Raw genomic sequence first — 19,665 nt, 5'->3', positions numbered from 1 at the left:
GTTGTAAGCATGGTTTTTTCCTTGTTTTTGTTTTGTTTTGTTTTGTTTTTTAACCCACATCATCAAGCATTGTGCCTCAGGGGAATATTAATCACTCTCTATATCCATCACAATGTTGTTTTTATAGAGCAAAATATTCTTAGTGCAAATAGTTAAGGTCTAACATCTTCACCAACTATTTTGTTTGGCAGGATTTAAATATCTGTGTTCCAGAAAAGAACAAAATTTAAATAAAGTATTGAGATTGACTTCATGCAAATCTGAAATCTCCCTCTTTATGATGGTGTTTACTTAACCTTACTAATTAACAAATTACAATGATGATTCTGGTGAGTTGAAAGTGTATTTTAGATGTGCTTTACAAAAAAATAAAATAAAATTAATACACACTTCTCAATAATGGTTACTGTAACTCAAACAGATGATAATATACAATGTATATTCAGTATATAACTAGAAGATTTTAAATCTGGTAGAAAACATCATTAGAAGTCATTGCTTAGTATGGATTCATGTGTATAAGTAAGGAGATTAAATTTATAACTTAATACCTGTGAACAGTAATACTACTTAAGATATTAAATAACTGGACCAGAACCATTTGTTGAAAATGCTGTCTTTTTTTCCACTGAATGGTTTTGAAAGAGCCTTTAGCACATGGGCACAGGGGAAATTTTCCTGAACATTACACCAATAGCTTATGCTTTAAGATCAAGAATTGACAAATGGGACCTCATAAAATTACAAAGCTTCTGTAAGACATAGAACTCTGTCAATAGGACAAAATGGCAACCAACAAATTGGGAAAAGATCTTTACAAAGCCTACATTCAATAGAGGGCTAATATCCAATATACACAAAGAACTCAAGAAGTTAGACTCCAGAGAACCAAATAAACTTATTAAAAATGGGGTACAGAGCTAAACAAAGAATTCTTGACTGAGGAATACCGAATGGCTGAGAAGCACCTAAAGAAATGTTCAATATCCTTAGTCATTGGGGATATGCAAATCAAAACAACCCTGAGATTCCACCTCACACCAGTCAGAACGGATAATATCAAAAACTCAGGTGACAACAGATGCTGGTGAGGACATGGAGAAAGTGAAACACTCCTCCATTGCTGGTGGGACTGCAAGCTGGTACAACCACTCTGGAAATAAGTTTGGCAGTTCCTTAGAACCTGATGACTGACAATATCACTCCTGGGCATATATCCAGAAGATGCTCTAATATGTAATAAGGACACATGTTCCACTATGTTCATAGCAGCCTTATTTATAATAGCCAGAAGATGGAAAGAACCCAGATGTCCTTCAACAAAGGAATGGATACAGAAAATGTGGTACATTTACACAATGGCATAATACTCAGCTATTAAAAACAATGAATTTATGAAATTCTTAGGCAAATGGATGAAACTAGACGATATTATCCTGAGTGAGGTAACCCAATCACAAAAGAACACACATGGTACAAACTCACTGATAAATGGATATCAGCCCAAAAGCTCAGAATACCAAGATACAATTCACAGACTAAACGAAGCACAAGAAGAAGGAAGACCAAAGTATGGATACTTTGGTCCTTCTTCAAAGGGGGAAGAAAATACCTATGGGAGGAGATACAGAGGCAAAGTGTGGAGCAGAGACTGAAGGAAAGTCTATCTAGAGACTGCCCCACCTGGGGATCCTTCCCATATACAGTTACCAATCCCAGACACTATTGTGGATGCCAGCAAGTGCTTTTTGACAGGAGCCTAATATAGCTGTCTCCTGAGAGGCTCTGCCAGTGCCTGACAACTACAGAGGTGGATGCTCTAAGCCAATCATTGGAATGAGCACAAGATCCCTAATGGAGAAGCTATAGAAAAGACCAAAGGAGCTGAAGGGGTTTGTAGCCCTATAGGAGGAACAATATGAACCAACCAGTACACCCAGAGCTCCCAGGGACTAAAGCACCAACCAAAGGGTACACATGGAGGGACCTGTGGCTCCAGCTGCATATGTAGCAGAGGATGGCTCTGTTGGACATTAATGGGAGGAAAAGCCCCTGTCCTGAGAAGGCTTGATGCCCCAGTGTAGGGAAATGCCAGGACCAGGAAGTGGGAGTAGGTGGGTTGGTGAGCAGGGTGAGGAGGGCTGTGATAGGGGGTTTTCAGAGGGAAAACCAGGAAAGGGGATAACATTTGGAATGTAAGTAAAGAAAATATCTAATAAAAAAGAAAATCACAAAAAATAAATAATTAAATAATTGCCCGGATTATTTGGAAATTGTGAGAAATTCCTAATTAAGTAAAGTCAGTTTAACAGTTTTTAATATGATTTAATTGGGACTTTAATCTTACCATATCTTTAGCAAACTATTACATGAAATTGGTAACTGTAATGAAATATTTAAGGAAACATTGGCTTCATACAAAAAGTTAACTGTCAATTATTTTATTTATAAAACTAACAAGGAGAGAAATTAAACATTCTACAAGTTCTTATTGAAATAAGGAACAAAGAATAATTGGGTTTCAAGGAGACAGAAATTAAAATAGATGGAGTTAGAGATATTAAATAGGTGTTGTGTTTTTATTCTTGCTACTTTTAGTAAAAAAAAATACTATTTTATGATGCTAAACTGAAACTTTCATTTGATTATACTTTCTTTTTTCAGAAATCCTTTCAGTTATTTTTTATTCAAAGCTTTATGGAATTACTTATACTTAAGACTTAAAGAGCTGGGAACTGTGAAATCTTATGGAACGCTGTGTATCAGTAATTATGCATTTGACTGAGCTTCTGGGGCCACTTAAGTGGAGCTACACTTAAGGAGTTTAAGAGATTTTGTTGTATGTGGAGGTAGCAACATACCAGTTTTCCTCTCTTAAATTCACTGTACCAACTTCCTGGTTTCTCCTTTGGCCACGATGAAATTCTTACCTGTTGGAAATGAATGGGAAATTTTAAAAAATGGATAGAAGTCATGAGTATTATTATTTGCATGCATATCAGAAAAATTTGGTACAAATAGGAGACCAAAAAGTGTTCTGAAACATATGACTCCTATATTATGAAACGAGATATGAGAAAACATCGAGCTAGATATTGGGAATGTCATGTAATGAAGACTGAATTATTTTCTTCCTGATAGACTTTTTGGCTGAAAATAAAGAAAAGAGAGAGACTAACTTAAAAAAGCACATTACAGGCTATCAGGGAGCAGAAATAGGATGTTTATGCAAATTACTTTTTCCATTTAAATAATAAACTTAACTTTTCTTCTCAAGACATTCCACACATAGTTAGATGACTTATTTGAAGTAATTTACATCCCTCTGTCTGCCACACTACTTGATAGGAAATGTGAGGTTTATTAACTGAATAGAATAAATAAATATTGTCTGTCCTACTTATATTATATCAGAAAATATCATTATGTTAATTGAATATGCTTCTTCAAACAGAAAATCTGTGTCTCTAGAGATAAAACTCAAGTACCCAAATACTGTGAGATAAGAATCAGGGAATTTGTTTGGTGAGATTAAATATTCAAAGTATATGTAAAGTTGGCATATGTTAATTTAAAAAAGAGACTAATACTTTATAAAATGTTCCGCTCTCAACATAATATGCAGCTGCGAGTTTTATCATGTGATAATGGGCAGAGAATACCATACACTCTCTAAGATCCGAGATTCAGCTGTGCTGTGTCATGGAAAGCCATAGAATTTTTGAGAGCAAGCAGGTGCCTAAAGAATACATCTGGGTAACAAAATAAAGAAAAGAAGTATGTGTAAACCATGAGCATCAGTTTGGTGACTTATTCATGTTTATGCAAATGAAATGTTCTAATTACCCTGAAAGAAAAGCAGATAAATAAAAATACGACAGTATAATTTTCCTGTTTAGTTCAATATTGCAAAAACATGGCAGGAACTGTCAACATCCACCGCCAAATAAATTGATACTTACTCCCTCAGATTTTTTATCCGGATAGATGCATGTCTCACCACCAGCTGTGAAATTACAGTAAACTTTGAAGGAATCACCTGAACAACCTTGGTTAGGATCAATCCAATATTCACCTAGACGTTAAGAAAAAAACAAAACAGAAAAACCTCATATATGAAGCCAATGGTATCAAAATGAAATGCGTCAGATATTAAATTTCACGTGCTGTTTTTGTCATATAACAGTGTGTATCTGAATACAGTTACTTTATGTTTCTTTTGCTTCAAACCTTTGTACATCGCCTAAGTGATCACTCTGCAGTAATCACTTTAGTTCTTAGAATTCCTCTTATACTTTGGTTGTGGTTTAACTGTAATCCTCTCACCTGTGAGCATTATGTTTATCCATGAGGAATAAAGCTCCATCCAAATTAGGATCGGGTGGGCGTGAGCCCAAATCCCACATGTGTCATCACATCTTAGTAATCTCAGTGGTATAATCAACACTTTTTCATGAGTAACGAAAGAAGGTGATTGGCATGTCAGCTCAGTGGCTATATCATTTATGTGTGCACTTGCATCTGCACAAGTATGTGTAATTGTGTGGAAGGCAATGGTCAATGTTTGATGTATCTTTCTAACTCCCCACCTTGCGTTTTGAGACAGAGTCTCTCAGTGTACCTGGAGCTAATCCATCCATTCAGACAGACAGACAGGCTGCCTGGTGAGCTCTTGTAATACTTTTGCCTCCTCTCTGGCAAAGTTAGGATTTTAGATATGTTCATCCATAACCAGCTTTTGTGGGAGAGCTAGGGATCAAAACTCGTGTCTGTCTTTATGCTCACTGAGCCTTCTCTCCAGTCCCTCTTAAAACATAAAAAGCTCAAATGGATTTAGTACTAGAGAGTTTAAAAGTACAGTAACATCTAACTCTTTAACATTGAATACTGCATATAATCTGGAGAAATTCTTTAAACTTCAATGGCTTCTATATTTTTTCATGTAACTTGAATATATTACGTGACAAAAATATTCTCAGTTTTCAATTGCTTCACATGTGGAACAAGCTTCTTAGGAAAACCATATAACTAAATAAAAATAATCCACAATTTTAGCACTCACACCATCTTTATTATTTTGTATGTTCTATGAATATATAGTTTTGAGTACTATAGAAAATCAATTTGTTTCAATTATTTCAATTAACAGTGCCCTAAAATATCCTTAAGAATTAAATACTAAAGATAAATTCTTACTATAAATTTGTTCAGTAGAGTGGTACAGTATCAGGGATGGAGAGGTGGCTCAGCACTTAACAGCGCTTCTCTTCTAGATGCTCTTTTAGGTTATCTGGGTTTGATTCCCAGAACCCATCTGGAGGCACACAACTGTATAGCTGTAATTGTGTGCTCTTTCACATTACACACACACACACACACACGCACACGCACACACACACACACACACACACAGACATACACACACGTGCACACAAACACACACACACACACACACACACACAGAGAGACATACACACACACACACACACACACACACACAGATTGGGCGGGGGAGCAAAGTACCCAAGGCCATAAAAACACTAAAAACATTAGAAAGTTAAAGAGGTTCCATATACCATAAATTCCATGTTCAATTTGTCTCTAATTTATTCAGCACTAAGCTAAGACTATTTTAACTGCAAAGTTGGCATCATCATTTCCTCTATAGAAAAGTCAATCAGCTCCTTACCCAGATACATTGACAAGGTTTTGTGATTGGTTAATTACTACACATTACTCTGCAGGCTGTTCATGACTGCTTACTCTAAGTGAGCTATTTTTTGGTTTTACACACACATCAGGGTCTTGCTTCATCATAATTTTGCAAATTTTCCCCCACAGTTTTCCTGGAATAATCTTTTGATTATGATCATGGCTGATGATCTCTTTATAATTTCAGAAGAAATATAACTATCAAAGTTAACATTATTTTGATCTGAATGGACCCATTCCCTTATTGTATAAATTCATATTATTTTCATAGTACATACAATATGATATCTTGGGTTTCCCTACTTATGTAGTTAGAGGGTTATCTCTGGGCTGCTATTTTTGTATTAAACCATGAGGACCTGTATGTAGAATCACTGCTCATAAATGTATAACAAATAGAGATAATGTCAGTTAATTAGCAATGTACAGCCCACAGGATGCTCATCCTTTCTAAAGAGCATTTTTCACTTCAGCTCTTCTTCTGCAACACATGTGGTTTGTAATTCAATACATGTTCTTATCTTTTACACCTGGTGATCAGTTTTTTCTGATTAAATCATTTATAGAGTTCTGAAGCATATAAGTCACATGATATAGTCATAGTCATTTATATTCATCTAAGTGTCATATGAACAATCTAGTGATTGGCAATGATTTTAAACTTTGGAGTAGGAAGAGTAATTTTCTAGCATATGTTAAACTAAACGACACCATCTCATTGCTTGTATGGTGCCAGTAAAAAGTAAGAGTCTCTTTATAAGTCACTGAACTAAATGTATCTTTTGACATAAATATTGATTTCACAACCTTAACAACAGCATTTATATAGGATCGAATTACTGTTTGTTAGTGTTAAAAGAGTATATTTAAGAAAATAAGTTTTGTGATGTTAATACTTTGTAGCGCTACTTGTGAATTACGTTTGACTTGTCTAGAAGTACTAAGTTATATATAAATGAATCATAATACTAATTTAAAGTCAATCATACAACACAATAATTTCCTGGGAGAAAAGGAGTGACAGACATACTTCAGGAAAAAGTGGAAAACTGGGACTTGGATAAGTACTTACTCCTCATTAAATAACCAATTAGATGACTTTATCACCTATTTAACAAACATAAAAATGTTTAATTCTTCAGAAAGCAAAGATACAAGGCATTTGTAGGATGTAGGCACAGTAAATTATGATTACTATTAAGTGAGCTGGTTCTAATTTTTTTCTGGCTATGTGTGCATCAAAGGAAAATTATTTTCAAAAAAGTTTTAGTTTTTTTTTATGACTACAATTGTGTTGTCTGACTGTGTGTAAGTGGAATGTGTGTATGCTGGTGCCTGTGGAAGCCAGAAGTTCCAAAAATCCCCTGAAACTGGAGTTACTGACAGTATAAGCTATCAGGTGAGTACTGGAGCTGAGCCTAGGTCCTGTGTAAGGGCATCCAGTGTTCTTACTGCCCACCAGCCCTGAAAACTAAATTTTCCCCACAAGTCATCATTATATTTAAATACTGTATTTACCAAACACATGGATCAAATATTCAGCTGTTAAACTACTTACTCTTATACATATTATTCAGATTAATGTACTAAGCCATATTAACATATTCATATTAGTTAATATTAACATAATCATTTTAAAATAAAATTAGTCATTAACATTGTCAGTAAGTAATAAATGTAGTGTATGAATGTTTATGCACATACAATACTGTGTTGTGAGCCATTTAAATGGACAAATATACCTGTGCTAATAAGAAGTATCCAAAATTAATCCTGTCAAAATTTAATGTAAACATGATTTTGCAGAGAGCATTAGAAAGCATTTCTTAGAATACATGCTGTAAATGAGCTGTTTTTTCCCTATCTACAAGGCTAACAGTAATAGTAATTTGTGTTAGTTTTATTTAGAGTCTATATGAGCTGTTTTTTCCCTATCTACAAGGCTAACAGTAATAGTAATTTGTGTTAGTTTTATTTAGAGTCTATATTAACTATATTAACACAAATGAGTGAACTGACAAGGCACTTTGGGGGCTGAACAGCTCACAGCATTTGCTTAGTAATTATTGACATACCATCTGGGAAGTCGGGATGGCTGAGTTGCAGGTCTTTGCATGTTCGTGCTGGGTTGGTCTGTGTGCCCATGGGAAACTTCATGTGTTCAATGTCTTGTTTCAGAGAATTGAGGGAACCAAATATCTCCTCCATGCCATCTGAGTAGTCAAGAATATTATCTCCTGCATCACCCTGGATGCTTTCAGTGTGTCTTCTGGTCTTTTTTGGTGACAAAATAGGCAAAGGCTGTATCACTTCTCCAGGAGGACCCTACAAGCAAATTGAGTGAGTGTCATTATTTTGAAAAATAAGATATTCTGTGAGTTTATTTACTACTTACATTCTTTTCAGAAATTAATTGGCTTAACTATCAATTGCTAAATTAATGATATGTAATAGATGAAAAGATATATTTTTAAAAGAGTATAGTAGAGATATTGAGGTAGGTTTACAAAGCAGATAATTATTGGTACAGTATCTGTAAATTACCATAGTATGAAATTTTGGTGACATACTGCATAGGTTACTCGTATTTATTGACTAATGTTGATTTGTATAGCTATATCCATGACTAGATATCAGAATCTCTGGGGACTAGAACACTGTTCCAAAGCTCTGAGGCTATCCAAATTTTATTTATTCAATAATAGCTTACTTTCTGAAAGAGTACCAAAAAATCTGCCCCATTATCATATTAAAACATGCATAACTTACATTATTCTATATTACTCTGAAAGTAAATGCCACTAGTTGAATTTGCTGATGTGTGAGCACAGAACCACATTAAAGAGTTAACCCATAACCTCCCTGGTCAAATCATGCTCCACCTATATGTGCACTTAATATCTCTAACCCTCAGCACAATAACTAAGATTTCAACCTTTCTTATAATTTGGATGACGGAATATATGATTTGGTAAGCTGAAGTCACCGGGGTAGACCTAGTGAAGTATCACTGATATTCTTATGAAAAGAAAAAATATGATCACATGAACACAGATCTAGGCAAGGTTGGCAATCTAAGAAAAGGATGTTGTATATAAGACGAGAGTTTAAAATAATTTCTCCTCCCATGCCTTTCAGAAGAAACCAACCCTGTGACACTTTGGTCTAGGATTTCCAGTTTCCACAGGGACATTCTGGTTGTATTTTGCCCTGTGGCTGGACTAAATGACCACACATACAGTTAGAGACACTTTAACTAGAAAAAAAAAAAAAACAGAATACAGTGTCGTACATATAGTTCTACATTTTAATACAAACACTTCAGAAAAATAACATTCCTAATAAATGACATTTATTTAGCTATGGGATCTGAGCTTTCATTTTTAATCCTGAAGTGTGTGTGTGTGTGTGTGTGTGCGTGTTCATTTTGTGGGGCATATATTCTGTTAGTTTCAGTAAACGTGATGAAAGTATACATAATTACCTTGAAATCTTAATAAGTTTATTGTAGAATACAATTAAGAAATATTTATATGTAAGAAATGATATCAGTTAAAACCCAAATCTTGACATGTAGGGTGATAATCTGAGGAACCACACTGGATTTTCCTACAACATTAGTACTTTGGACAGAATATTTCTTCCCCTTGTTATACAAGTCCAGAGAAACTATTTCCTGCACCCACATGCCTTCTAAGAGAGCATCATTCTTGCTAATATACACTTACTGGAGGCCCGGGAGGCCCTGGCATACCACTGTCACCCTTCTGGCCAGTAGGTCCCTGTTTGAAAGAAAAGAGTACAAGCCATTAAGTGAGAGAGAAATGCAACAGGCTTCATCAAAGCACTGCTATTCAAAGGAGAAAAGCACTTACAGATGATCCTTTGTTACCCTTCGGGCCAGCGGGACCCTGGAAAACACAAGGAAACACACACGGACAGGTAAACACGTGGACAATACGTTGCACTGGCATCCTTGCCGCTTATTTCATATTTCTCTTGTTTTGTACTTACTGGTAATCCTGGAGGACCAGGGGGACCTATGGGACCAGCAGGACCTGGGATGCCCTAGCGGGAAAACAGCATCTGATTAATAAGACTCTTAGATCACTTCCTTTTCATGTTTTGCTACATATTTTGCAAAAATCTGAAAATTTATGGGCATCAAAGAGTTTTTCATTATGAATTACTTTTTGTTTGGTAATCCAAGACTTTTACTGTTCATTGCAATATATAATTTTTATATGATGTCACCACCATGAGGGCTATACATACACTCATTATGGCATCTCTAAAACTCTCAAAATAAGATCTGATTGTAGTGTGGAATCAAGAATAACTTGTACAAACAGCTACCTCATTGTATTTTTCACTATTTTAACTTAAATCATGTTTTTAATTCATTAAAATGTTTTTAAAGAGCATGAATTAAAATATGTAAGAATATAGTGCCCTAAAGCCCTCCAGTGATCAACATGAAAAACCTTGTGAGTGTGCAAATGTATTGCCCTGACGTATTGATGTGGACAAGCCATCTGACTATGCTCACCCCATCGCCTTTGGCTCCTGGAGAACCTTGAGTCCCAGGAAGTCCTCTGTCACCTTTTTCCCCTTGTTCTCCTGGAGGACCAATCAATCCAATTAAACCAGGATGTCCCTATAAAAAAGAAAGAAAAATCAGTATTATATGTTATAACCATGATGAAGTTCTAGTCATAAAATACTTGACTGTAGAATTTATGAAACATAACATGAAAGAAATTGAGGGTTTTTTTGTTGAGCCTTTTGCATAAAATCTAGAGTTTAGAACCTCTATATTATTTAAGTGGATCATTATTGCTTTCATGAAGAGCCACCTTTATTAAGGATGGAGTATTACAAATAAAAGACATTTCTAAAAAAAAAAAAACCAACCAAACATTAGTGCTTCATCTGCAATAAACTTAAAAAAAAAAAAAACCAAAAAACAAAGAACAATAATGTCCAAATGGTGTATTGGTAACATAAAAACCAGAGAGCTCATTATTTCAGTAAGCATCTCATTTAATATGAAATCTCTCACATTCTTTAGGGACTGCTTAGTCTTTAACAGAGTTCTGGAGATGTAAAAGCCTTTCAAACCATTCTAATTCCATTATACAAATGGCTCATTTTCTTTATGTGGTAAAACACAATATAAATTCTGGGAGAATGTATTATTATTTCAAAACCCATTTCTGATTTAAAAGTTTTACTTCCATGTTTAAAACAGAAAAAAAAAGTCATTTTTGCTATTCAGTCTATTTTTGGGGAGAGTTATTTAGCATAACCATATGCTTTCTCCATAAGGTGCCTAAAAGGGATCATTAAGAAATAGCTCTCCTGCTGAAACAGTTTCTACTCCTATCTGCATACTTTTTCTTCACTAAATACATTTGAGACTCTGAAAATTGTTATCTTTTCCTATAATCAGAAAGACAGTAGTAGAGTTTGAAATTGCCTTTTAAGTGGCCTTGAGAAAGTTATCAGATTTGCTATTTGTGTTATAAAATCCTAATAACACATTCTTTTACTCTTACCTTTTCACCCTTGGATCCAGGGTCACCTTTGAGACCAGGTAAACCAGGAGGTCCCTGAACAAAAATAAAGGAAATCAAGATATTGAGAAAAAGTGTTATGGTTTGAATGTGTAATGTCCCATTTGGTAGTGATCTTCCAGAAAGCTGTGGAACTATGGGCTCTAGACCTAGTGGCTATACAGAATGGTATGGGGAGCAGGATGGCTGGGCACTACAGAGGTAGGACTTCCTGTTTGCTTCCTGTTCAGCCTTCTTCATATGAACACACAATCTCAAGTTCTTCCACCAGGAACAAGCTGGTCTCATTCACTGTGTCTTCTTGGCCATGCGCCTTAGAGCCAAAGAAAGTCCTTCTCTCTCTTAGTGGCTTCTGGCAATTATATTGTCACAATATTGAGAGAAGTAACTAAAAAAAATGGCTCTGGACTAAAATTTCACATTTGAATGCACGTTCAGTTGCTGGTTTCCCTAATAAGGTTCCTGTTTTCAGCACAGGTTAATGTGATATTGACTTCAGCAGCTAAAAACAAGAATGGAGAGATCCAATCAGGCTTCACTCAGAGAGTCTCTAGGTAGTAAAATCTGATTAATAGTTGACGAGAGATCCATTTCTTCTCTTCAATGTCATAGAGTAGATTTTTATTTTTGATAATTGCATTTTCATAACTGCCTTTAATGTTGGTTTATATAGAAAAGAATGAACAGCAGTGACCTATACAATATTCTTCCTCATATACACCAATCTCACTGAACAAAAACTGAAAGCAGCTATCACTAACTAGAGAAAAAGTTTTCTTTTAATTCAGAAGTTCTACTGGTTAAAAATTATTGATCAGTATTTATGGGGACAATTATCGTCTTTGAAGATACAGTGATGAGCTAAATGGATACTTTGCCAATAAAGATTGTATATCCCCAATGTATATATCCCTATATGTATACCCCATGTGCATAGACCTATATGAATAGCCCTATTTGTATATCTGTGTATATACCCCTATGTGTTTATCTCTATACATATGTTTCTATGTTCATATCCTCATGCATATATTTTATGGATATATGTGATAGGCTTTATTAAACAAAAATATCAAAAAATTCACATTTGAGTTACAGAGGCAGTTTGTTTTTTGAAGCTCAGTCAAGGTTAACAATAATGAGTGTTATTGCATTTGCTGGGACCGTAGAGAAATTCATGGTCTTAAAAAGTTGATGAGGAATCACAATATTGATAATTTTAATTAAATAAGTGTGTGTGAAACCTGAAATAGGATAGATGATATATGGATTCACATTTGAGAAGAAAGCATAAACTCTTAATTATAATAATTAAATCAGAATAGATTTGTAACTTATACATTCAGTCCATGAGTACTTCAATGATAAGCTCTAATTTCAAAGGTTACAATATTTTCAGCAACATTTAAAAAAACCAAAAGATGTAGCTGTCTCTTGTGAGACTATGCCGGGGCCTAGCAAACACAGAAGTGGATGCTCACAGTCAGCTAATGGATGGATCACAGGGTTCCCAATGGAGGAGCTAGAGAAAGTACCCAAGGAGCTAAAGGGAACTGCAACCCTATAGGTGGAACAACATTATGAACTAACCAGTACCCCGGAGCTCTTGACTCTAGTTGTATATGTATCAAAAGATGGCCTAGTCGGCCATCACTGGAAAGAGAGGCCCATTGGACACGCAAACTTTATATGCCCCAGTACAGGGGAACACCAGGGCCAAAAATGGGGAGTGGGTGGGTAGGGGAGTGGGGGTGGGTGGGTATGGGGGACTTTTGGTATAGCGTTGGAAATGTAAATGAGCTAAATACCTAATAAAAAATGGAAAAGAAAAAAAATAAATAAAAAAAATAAAAAAAAATATAAAAAACAAAAGATTGTAATAATCAAATGACATTTGAAAACCTCAGAGAAGTCATATAGATGTGACATTGTTGTGTTTACACATAAAAACATATTGGTATAGATTGGAATGGTATCTAATTCTGTAAAGAATCAGGAAACAAGTCTATGATATGAACTTGAAGCCACAAGAGGCAATGTCTAACACTCTGAATTCTGACCTTAATTTTACTTATATTCTATTGAATATAAACATATTTCACTATGATTTTTGGAGAGAAAGATATATTGAAATCCACAGTGATACTACTATGATTTAATGCTATATTTTCAATATTCATAGAAAGACTGATTATGAAGCTTTTGTGTCCAGTTAACTTGTTAAAACATTCATTTGACTTATAAGAAGTGACCTGGAATTCAAATCCAGGAATTGGATTGATAGCCCAACATTCTTTTAGAATATCATGCTGAGCTTCTCAGAGTGATGACAACCACCAAGGGCAATGCAATTTGTGTTAAAGAATGGCAAGCCAATTTGACAAACCATTGAAGGTGAGCTTCAAAGGAAGTGCACTGAACTAGATTCCAAAGTTTTAAAGATAGAAAAGCTCCTGCATAGCAGAAAGGAAAATGAATGAAAACACATCCATTATAACAATTGACTGGACATAATTAAGGAATAAAAAGAAATGTTTGAACTTCTTGTGAGCCAGAAATGGTTTTAGCAAATTATAATACAGGATTTTGTCTGCAGCTCTATTTATGAATATGATACTTGACTGTTTTTCTTTGTCTTAAAAGTTTATTGTGATTTAAATGCTTGCAAACTAAGGACTCTTGGAAAATGAAGTGGATGCATTTGGCTGGAGGATCATGGGTCCAATGGATCAATTAGGTTGCTGGATGGCAAAGTCAAGAGGATTGTCATGCTTCAGTCTAGCTATACATTTTTCTAAGCCATAAGTACTGCCACAGTTTTGGCAAAGATCAATTTAATATAATTTCTTTTTAGTAGCAAAAAAAGAAGACATGAGCTTAAAAACCTGTTTGGAGAATGCAAGGACTTGACCTAAAGTTTGTAAATTAGATTGAACAATATTTTTTCTTCTTCAATTACATAACAAAGAACCAACATAAATTGTATGGTTTTTCTTTCCCAGATAAGTTATTGGAGTTCATTCCTAGTTGTTTATTGGAGACTTGCACAAAAATTCTTCAACTGTTGAAACTAGTTTACAATGAGACTTTTCCTTTTCTTTTGTCTACTTCCTACATTTCTTTTGTTTTCTTTTCTTCACTTTTGTTTTTTTATTCTTTTATTTTTGTATGTTATATCTGGACTACATTTTTTCCTCTTTTCCTCCACTCTTGTCAGTCCCTCTCCCTCAGATCCACTCCTCCTCTGTTTCCCTTCAGAAAAACAGGCCTCCTAGAAATCTATACTAAGCAAGGCATATCAAGTTGCAATAAGACTAGACACCTCTCTTTATATTAAGCATTACTCAGATATTAAAAATTAACATCATACAGGAGAGAAGCCCAGAGGGCCAGGAGAATAAATAGATATATGCAGCAGTATGTGGTGGGGAAGACGGAGAATTTCTAGAAAATCCAACAGCAATAGCAGCAGCAGCAGCAACAACAACAACAAACAAACAAACAAAAGAAAAGTCTCTGTTATCAGGTCTCAAATTTGGTCACATGATGTAGTCTAGGGGAATATAAAGAAGGTGATGCACATTAAACTTAAACAAGATATATTTAATTTAACAATTTAACACTAACAATTAAATGAATATTAGTGGCATACACGTTCTTTTGTTTTATGCAGAAATACTTTATCAATGCCTTAGGGCAATTGAGTCATTTGCATCAGAAGTTCATGCTAATCTCCAGTAAAGTACCAAGTTCAAGGTCATTATTTGGGCATGACACTTTGTCACAAAACAACCAAAGCATTAAGAAAAAATAAGAGTAGTAAAAGAAATGTTACTGGAAGTGTAGGTTTGCTGTAGAATACCTGCCCAGCATGCACCTTTATATGCATTAAAGGCTATAGTTTTATCCCCAACCCCACAGACAAGAAAAATATTTTTTCCAAGTAACACATTTTAAAAATGGCTTTAGATGAACCTCCCTTAGTATATGTTAAAGGATATAATATAAATGAGTAGGAGAAACAATCAAATAATAATGTATTGGCCTTAGAGCACCATCACATAGGAGACATAATCTACATTAGAACTAAGATGTATGAAAGCATAAGGAAAGAGTTCTAACAAAACATAGCTGCACCCTTTGATCTGCACTTGAGACACCTTTACTCCTTGGGTTGCCTCATCCATCCTTGATGGGATGGTTGCACCTAGTGGTATTGTTTTATCATGCTTGGATGTTATCTCTGGGAGGCTTACTCTTTCCTGAAGGGAAATTAAGAAAAAGTCGATCTAGAGGAAAGGGGAGTTGTGGGGTATATAATTGAGAGTGAGGAAGGGAAGCCTGCTCTTGGAATGTATTATATGAGAGAAGAATACAGACATGTATACAAACATATATACATAGATATAACAAAGAGCCATTGACTTGTACCAGAAGCAGAAACCATTATCAATCCTGGTTGAAGGGTAGGAGAATACCCAGGAGGCTCCACCCACATTGAAGAGAAGGGGTGGGGAGTGTAGGATAAGATTTGGGGAGGGGGTGACTGGGAAAGGGGCTGTGAGTGGGATGTAAAGTGAATAAGTAAAAATATCAAAGAATCCTGGTTGACTCTGATGCATCCCAGTCAAATAACACTACATTCTCTATATATTGAAAATATGAAAAGGGGCCATATTTCTTCTGCTCTCCTTTTATAGTTTGTCTATCAGGTACATGAGACAGTTTATAGAAATTACTCTATCAGAGGAAGAACTGGCACAAAAACAACACCAGGCATCCACATCTCAATCATCATTAGAGTTACAAATGTTCACTTCACACCCCTGAGCTATCCACAGTGTTTAACAATAACATTATGTTAATGTTAACATATTTAAAAGGGAATCTAGCTTAAAATCTGTCCAAATAAGTGAAAAATTACAGTGCAAATGTTAACAGTACTTCTAGATATGTTCCTGACGAATGGGTACATACCAGCTTTTTACTCTATCATAACTGTACAAGATAAAATGACAAAGAAGAAATGCAAGCAATCCTAATTGCTCAGGATTAAGAAATTTCATACTAGACATTATTTTAGTGTCAAAGCTATTTTTGAGATATTTTTCTACAAATGCTATTCATGAAGGAAAAGGGATGATGCTGTTAATCCAGGTCAGTATTATGTGTTTTGTTTTGTTTTGTTTTGTTTTGTTTTGTTTTGTTTTGTTTTGTTTTGTTTTGTTTTGTTTTTGTCTGAAACAGAAATTAGTGATTCATGATAGGGAAGACAGTTATAATCTCTCCGATTTTGTATGGAAGATATTAAAAACTTTAGGTCTGCATTTAAAAATATGATTCCAAGGGTTCATGTTTGGTATTTGCTCTTCAGGATATTGTAAAATGGAAAATCCTTAGGGAAATACATAATTCATAAGTAATAAAGAGAAAAGGAAAACAGGAACGAGGCATTTATAAGTGCTCAAAATACAGATGCAAACACTCTTCCCTGTACCGTATTACCTTGTGCAGTATCTGCCTTGATCTGTAATGCAAAACTGTATAGTACTGGGGTTTAAGAAAAACTGTACACCCTAAACTTAACTCAGAAAATTTGAAAGAGCAGATACTTTAAAAATTAAACCATTTAGTCACTGAAGAATATCACATATTACAGCTCTGTTACAGAGTTTATGCGTCACATTAAACAAAAATATTCAAACTGTAATTCAGTAACCTATCTCTTCTATTATTTACATTTGGATGTTTAAAAATTGATGCTGTCAAATATTTTTTTATTCTCTGAAAATAAAGCATTTATGATATTAAAATTGAAAAAATTCCAAGTTGTTTTCCAGCATTGTTGAAATGATTAGATGTTTAATAAACAAAAATATGAAAGAAAAAAGGTTAAAACTATTACAATATTAATTATTCTTACAAATATCAAATACAAGTTTTTTAAATTATTAAACAATATTAACTGTGACCTTATAGTGAATAACTGAATTTATTTAACTTTATCTTTTGAGACACACCCATTAAAATGTTGATTATTCAAGAAGTGAGTCATTCTACACACAAAACAACACTGTCGTCTTTTCAGCTTTCTGATTGATACATGTGTGCTTCACATGTGTCCCTAGTTCTGTGAAGCAATTATGTGTTTGTGTGTGTGTATGTATGTGGGTATATGTGTGTGTGTATGTACATGTGTATGTGTGTGTGTCTCTGTGCATGTGATGTGATATATATATATATATATATATATGGAGAGAGGGTGTATATACAGATGTTTAAGTTACATATAATTGCAAAGATATGCTTTCATAGCTGTGCATGAATGAGGGGGTCACTTCTGAAGTCCAATACTTGTGGTCTGACACAAGATCTCAAATAATGAAATCAAGGCCAATCTGGATTTTATAAAGAGATTACACATTTCAAAATAAACTTAAAACACAAACATTTTAAGAAAACGAAATAAGAAGGCTTTGTTAAGTACTGCGGTTGATGTGGTTGAATATTTCTGTGTAGGGAACTACAGACAACTTCAAGAAGAAGCACAAACACCTTCCTGCAAGGAGTACTTGCAGACATCCATCTGAACAGTCTTGGATGGGAGTGTGAACGTATGTGTAAATATGAGCAAAGCATACTATGAATAAGGAATTATTCGTATAAATTTCAAGTGGATTAATTTTTAACTCTAGCGCAAACTTGTCTGAACTTTCACATATTTTGGCATCACCTCCCACATTTATCCCCACTTAAGCCTCTTTCCTTCCTTTGTAACTAGATCATACTTCTAAATCAGGGAAGCAAACACGCAGGTGACCTGGGAAGGAGAGTCTCTGCTCAACACTGGAACAGGAGTCAGTTAGCTGCTCTCAATATAATCCTGCTTGCCTTGCAGTGACTTCTAATCCAGAGTACTGGCTATATACATGTATGGATTTAGGTACCATTTAGTTACACTCACCAAAGATACAAAAGTGACTATTTAGAAATATAATTCCATCTTGCATTTGACAATCACTTATTCAGTAGCTCCACTGTCCAATATGTGTGTGAATGCTTTAAAAGAAACCATTTATTATATTCAAGAATTCATTGAGAATATATCTCAATTATTTTTAATAAAACTTAATATTCCTTTATAGGACTGGGTCAGATCCCTCACTATTCTCTCTTTAAGAATATAGAGCTGGAGTAGGGTTTCTAATGTCATCCTTCATGCCCAGGGAGTACCTAATTTCTTTAAACGGTGTTTGTCTCGATAGTGGGTCAATTTAACCTGTACCAATAAGATATCTCTAACTCCATTTAAAACATGTTACTTCTAAAATACATCATTCTCAGCTAAGTAAGAAAGCTCACTATATGCCGTCCCTACCTCCATTCATCCCCCGAGGACTAAGAAACACTTTTCAGTGGATGGACCTGGAGGGCATCATCCTGAGCGAGGTAACCCAATCACAAAGGAACTCACACAACATGTACTCACTGATAAGTGGATACTAGCCCAAAACTTAGTATACCCACGATATAAGATACAATTTGCCAAATGCATGAAACTCTAGAAGAATGAAGACCAAAGTGTGGACACTGTGCCCCTTCTTAGAATTGGGAACAAAACACCCATGGAAGGAGTTACAGAGACAAAGTTTGGAGCTGCGACAAAAGGATGGACCATCTAGAGACTGCCTTATCTAGGGATCCACCCCATAATCAGCTTTCAAACGCTGACACCACTGCATACACTAGCAAGATTTTGCTGAAAGGACCCAGATATAGCTGTCTCTTGTGAGACTAGGCAGGGGCCTAGCAAACACATAAGTGGATGCTCACAGTCAGCTATTGGATGGATCACAGGGCCCCCAATGTAGGAGCTAGAGAAAGTATCCAAAGAGCTAAAGAGATCTGCAACCCTGTAGGTGCAACAACATTATGAACTAACCAGTACCCCAGAGCTCTTGACTCTAGCTACATATGTATCAAAAGATGGCCTAGTCGGCCATCACTGGAAAGAGAGGCCCATAGGACACACAAATTTTATATGCCCCAGTACAGGGGAACGCCAGGGCCAAAAAAAATGAGAATGGGTGGGTAGGGAAGTGGGGGGGAGGGTATGGGGGACTTTTGGGATAGCATTGGAAATGTCATTGAGGAAAATACGTAATAAATAAATTTTAAAAAAGAAACACTTTTCAGGTACTAGAGTCATTTAAAAAGATTATATCTATATCTATATCTATACCTATATCTATATCTATATCTATATCTATATCTATATCTGTATCTATATCTATATTTCACTATTATTCACATAGTGTTATTATCCAGTGAACCCAGTAGATATGAAATTAGTAGATCCATGTTGGTCCTTCTTGAT

General features: G+C 35.0%; 1 protein-coding gene across 5 annotated transcripts in view; it reads right to left on the bottom strand.

The window, feature by feature from the left end:
- Col11a1 (collagen, type XI, alpha 1) overlaps window positions 1-19,665 on the bottom strand; it is a 190,278-nt gene that overhangs the window by 4,609 nt on the left and 166,004 nt on the right. For all 5 annotated transcript variants that reach the window (XM_006500969.1, XM_006500971.1, XM_006500970.1 and 2 more), the window contains 8 exons: window positions 11,271-11,324; window positions 10,262-10,369; window positions 9,727-9,780; window positions 9,588-9,623; window positions 9,441-9,494; window positions 7,788-8,037; window positions 3,963-4,075; window positions 2,862-2,930 (listed from right to left, as the gene is read on the bottom strand). In XM_006500969.1, the coding sequence (XP_006501032.1) occupies window positions 2,862-2,930; window positions 3,963-4,075; window positions 7,788-8,037; window positions 9,441-9,494; window positions 9,588-9,623; window positions 9,727-9,780; window positions 10,262-10,369; window positions 11,271-11,324 (738 nt within the window). The remainder of the gene's footprint in view (window positions 1-2,861; window positions 2,931-3,962; window positions 4,076-7,787; window positions 8,038-9,440; window positions 9,495-9,587; window positions 9,624-9,726; window positions 9,781-10,261; window positions 10,370-11,270; window positions 11,325-19,665) is intronic.

This window comes from Mus musculus, chromosome 3, assembly GCF_000001635.26.
Source record: "Mus musculus strain C57BL/6J chromosome 3, GRCm38.p6 C57BL/6J".
NCBI classification, from domain to species: Eukaryota; Metazoa; Chordata; class Mammalia; order Rodentia; family Muridae; genus Mus; species Mus musculus.
The sequence above is the reverse complement of the archived record's forward strand: the minus strand, read 5'-3'. Positions and strand labels throughout refer to the sequence as shown.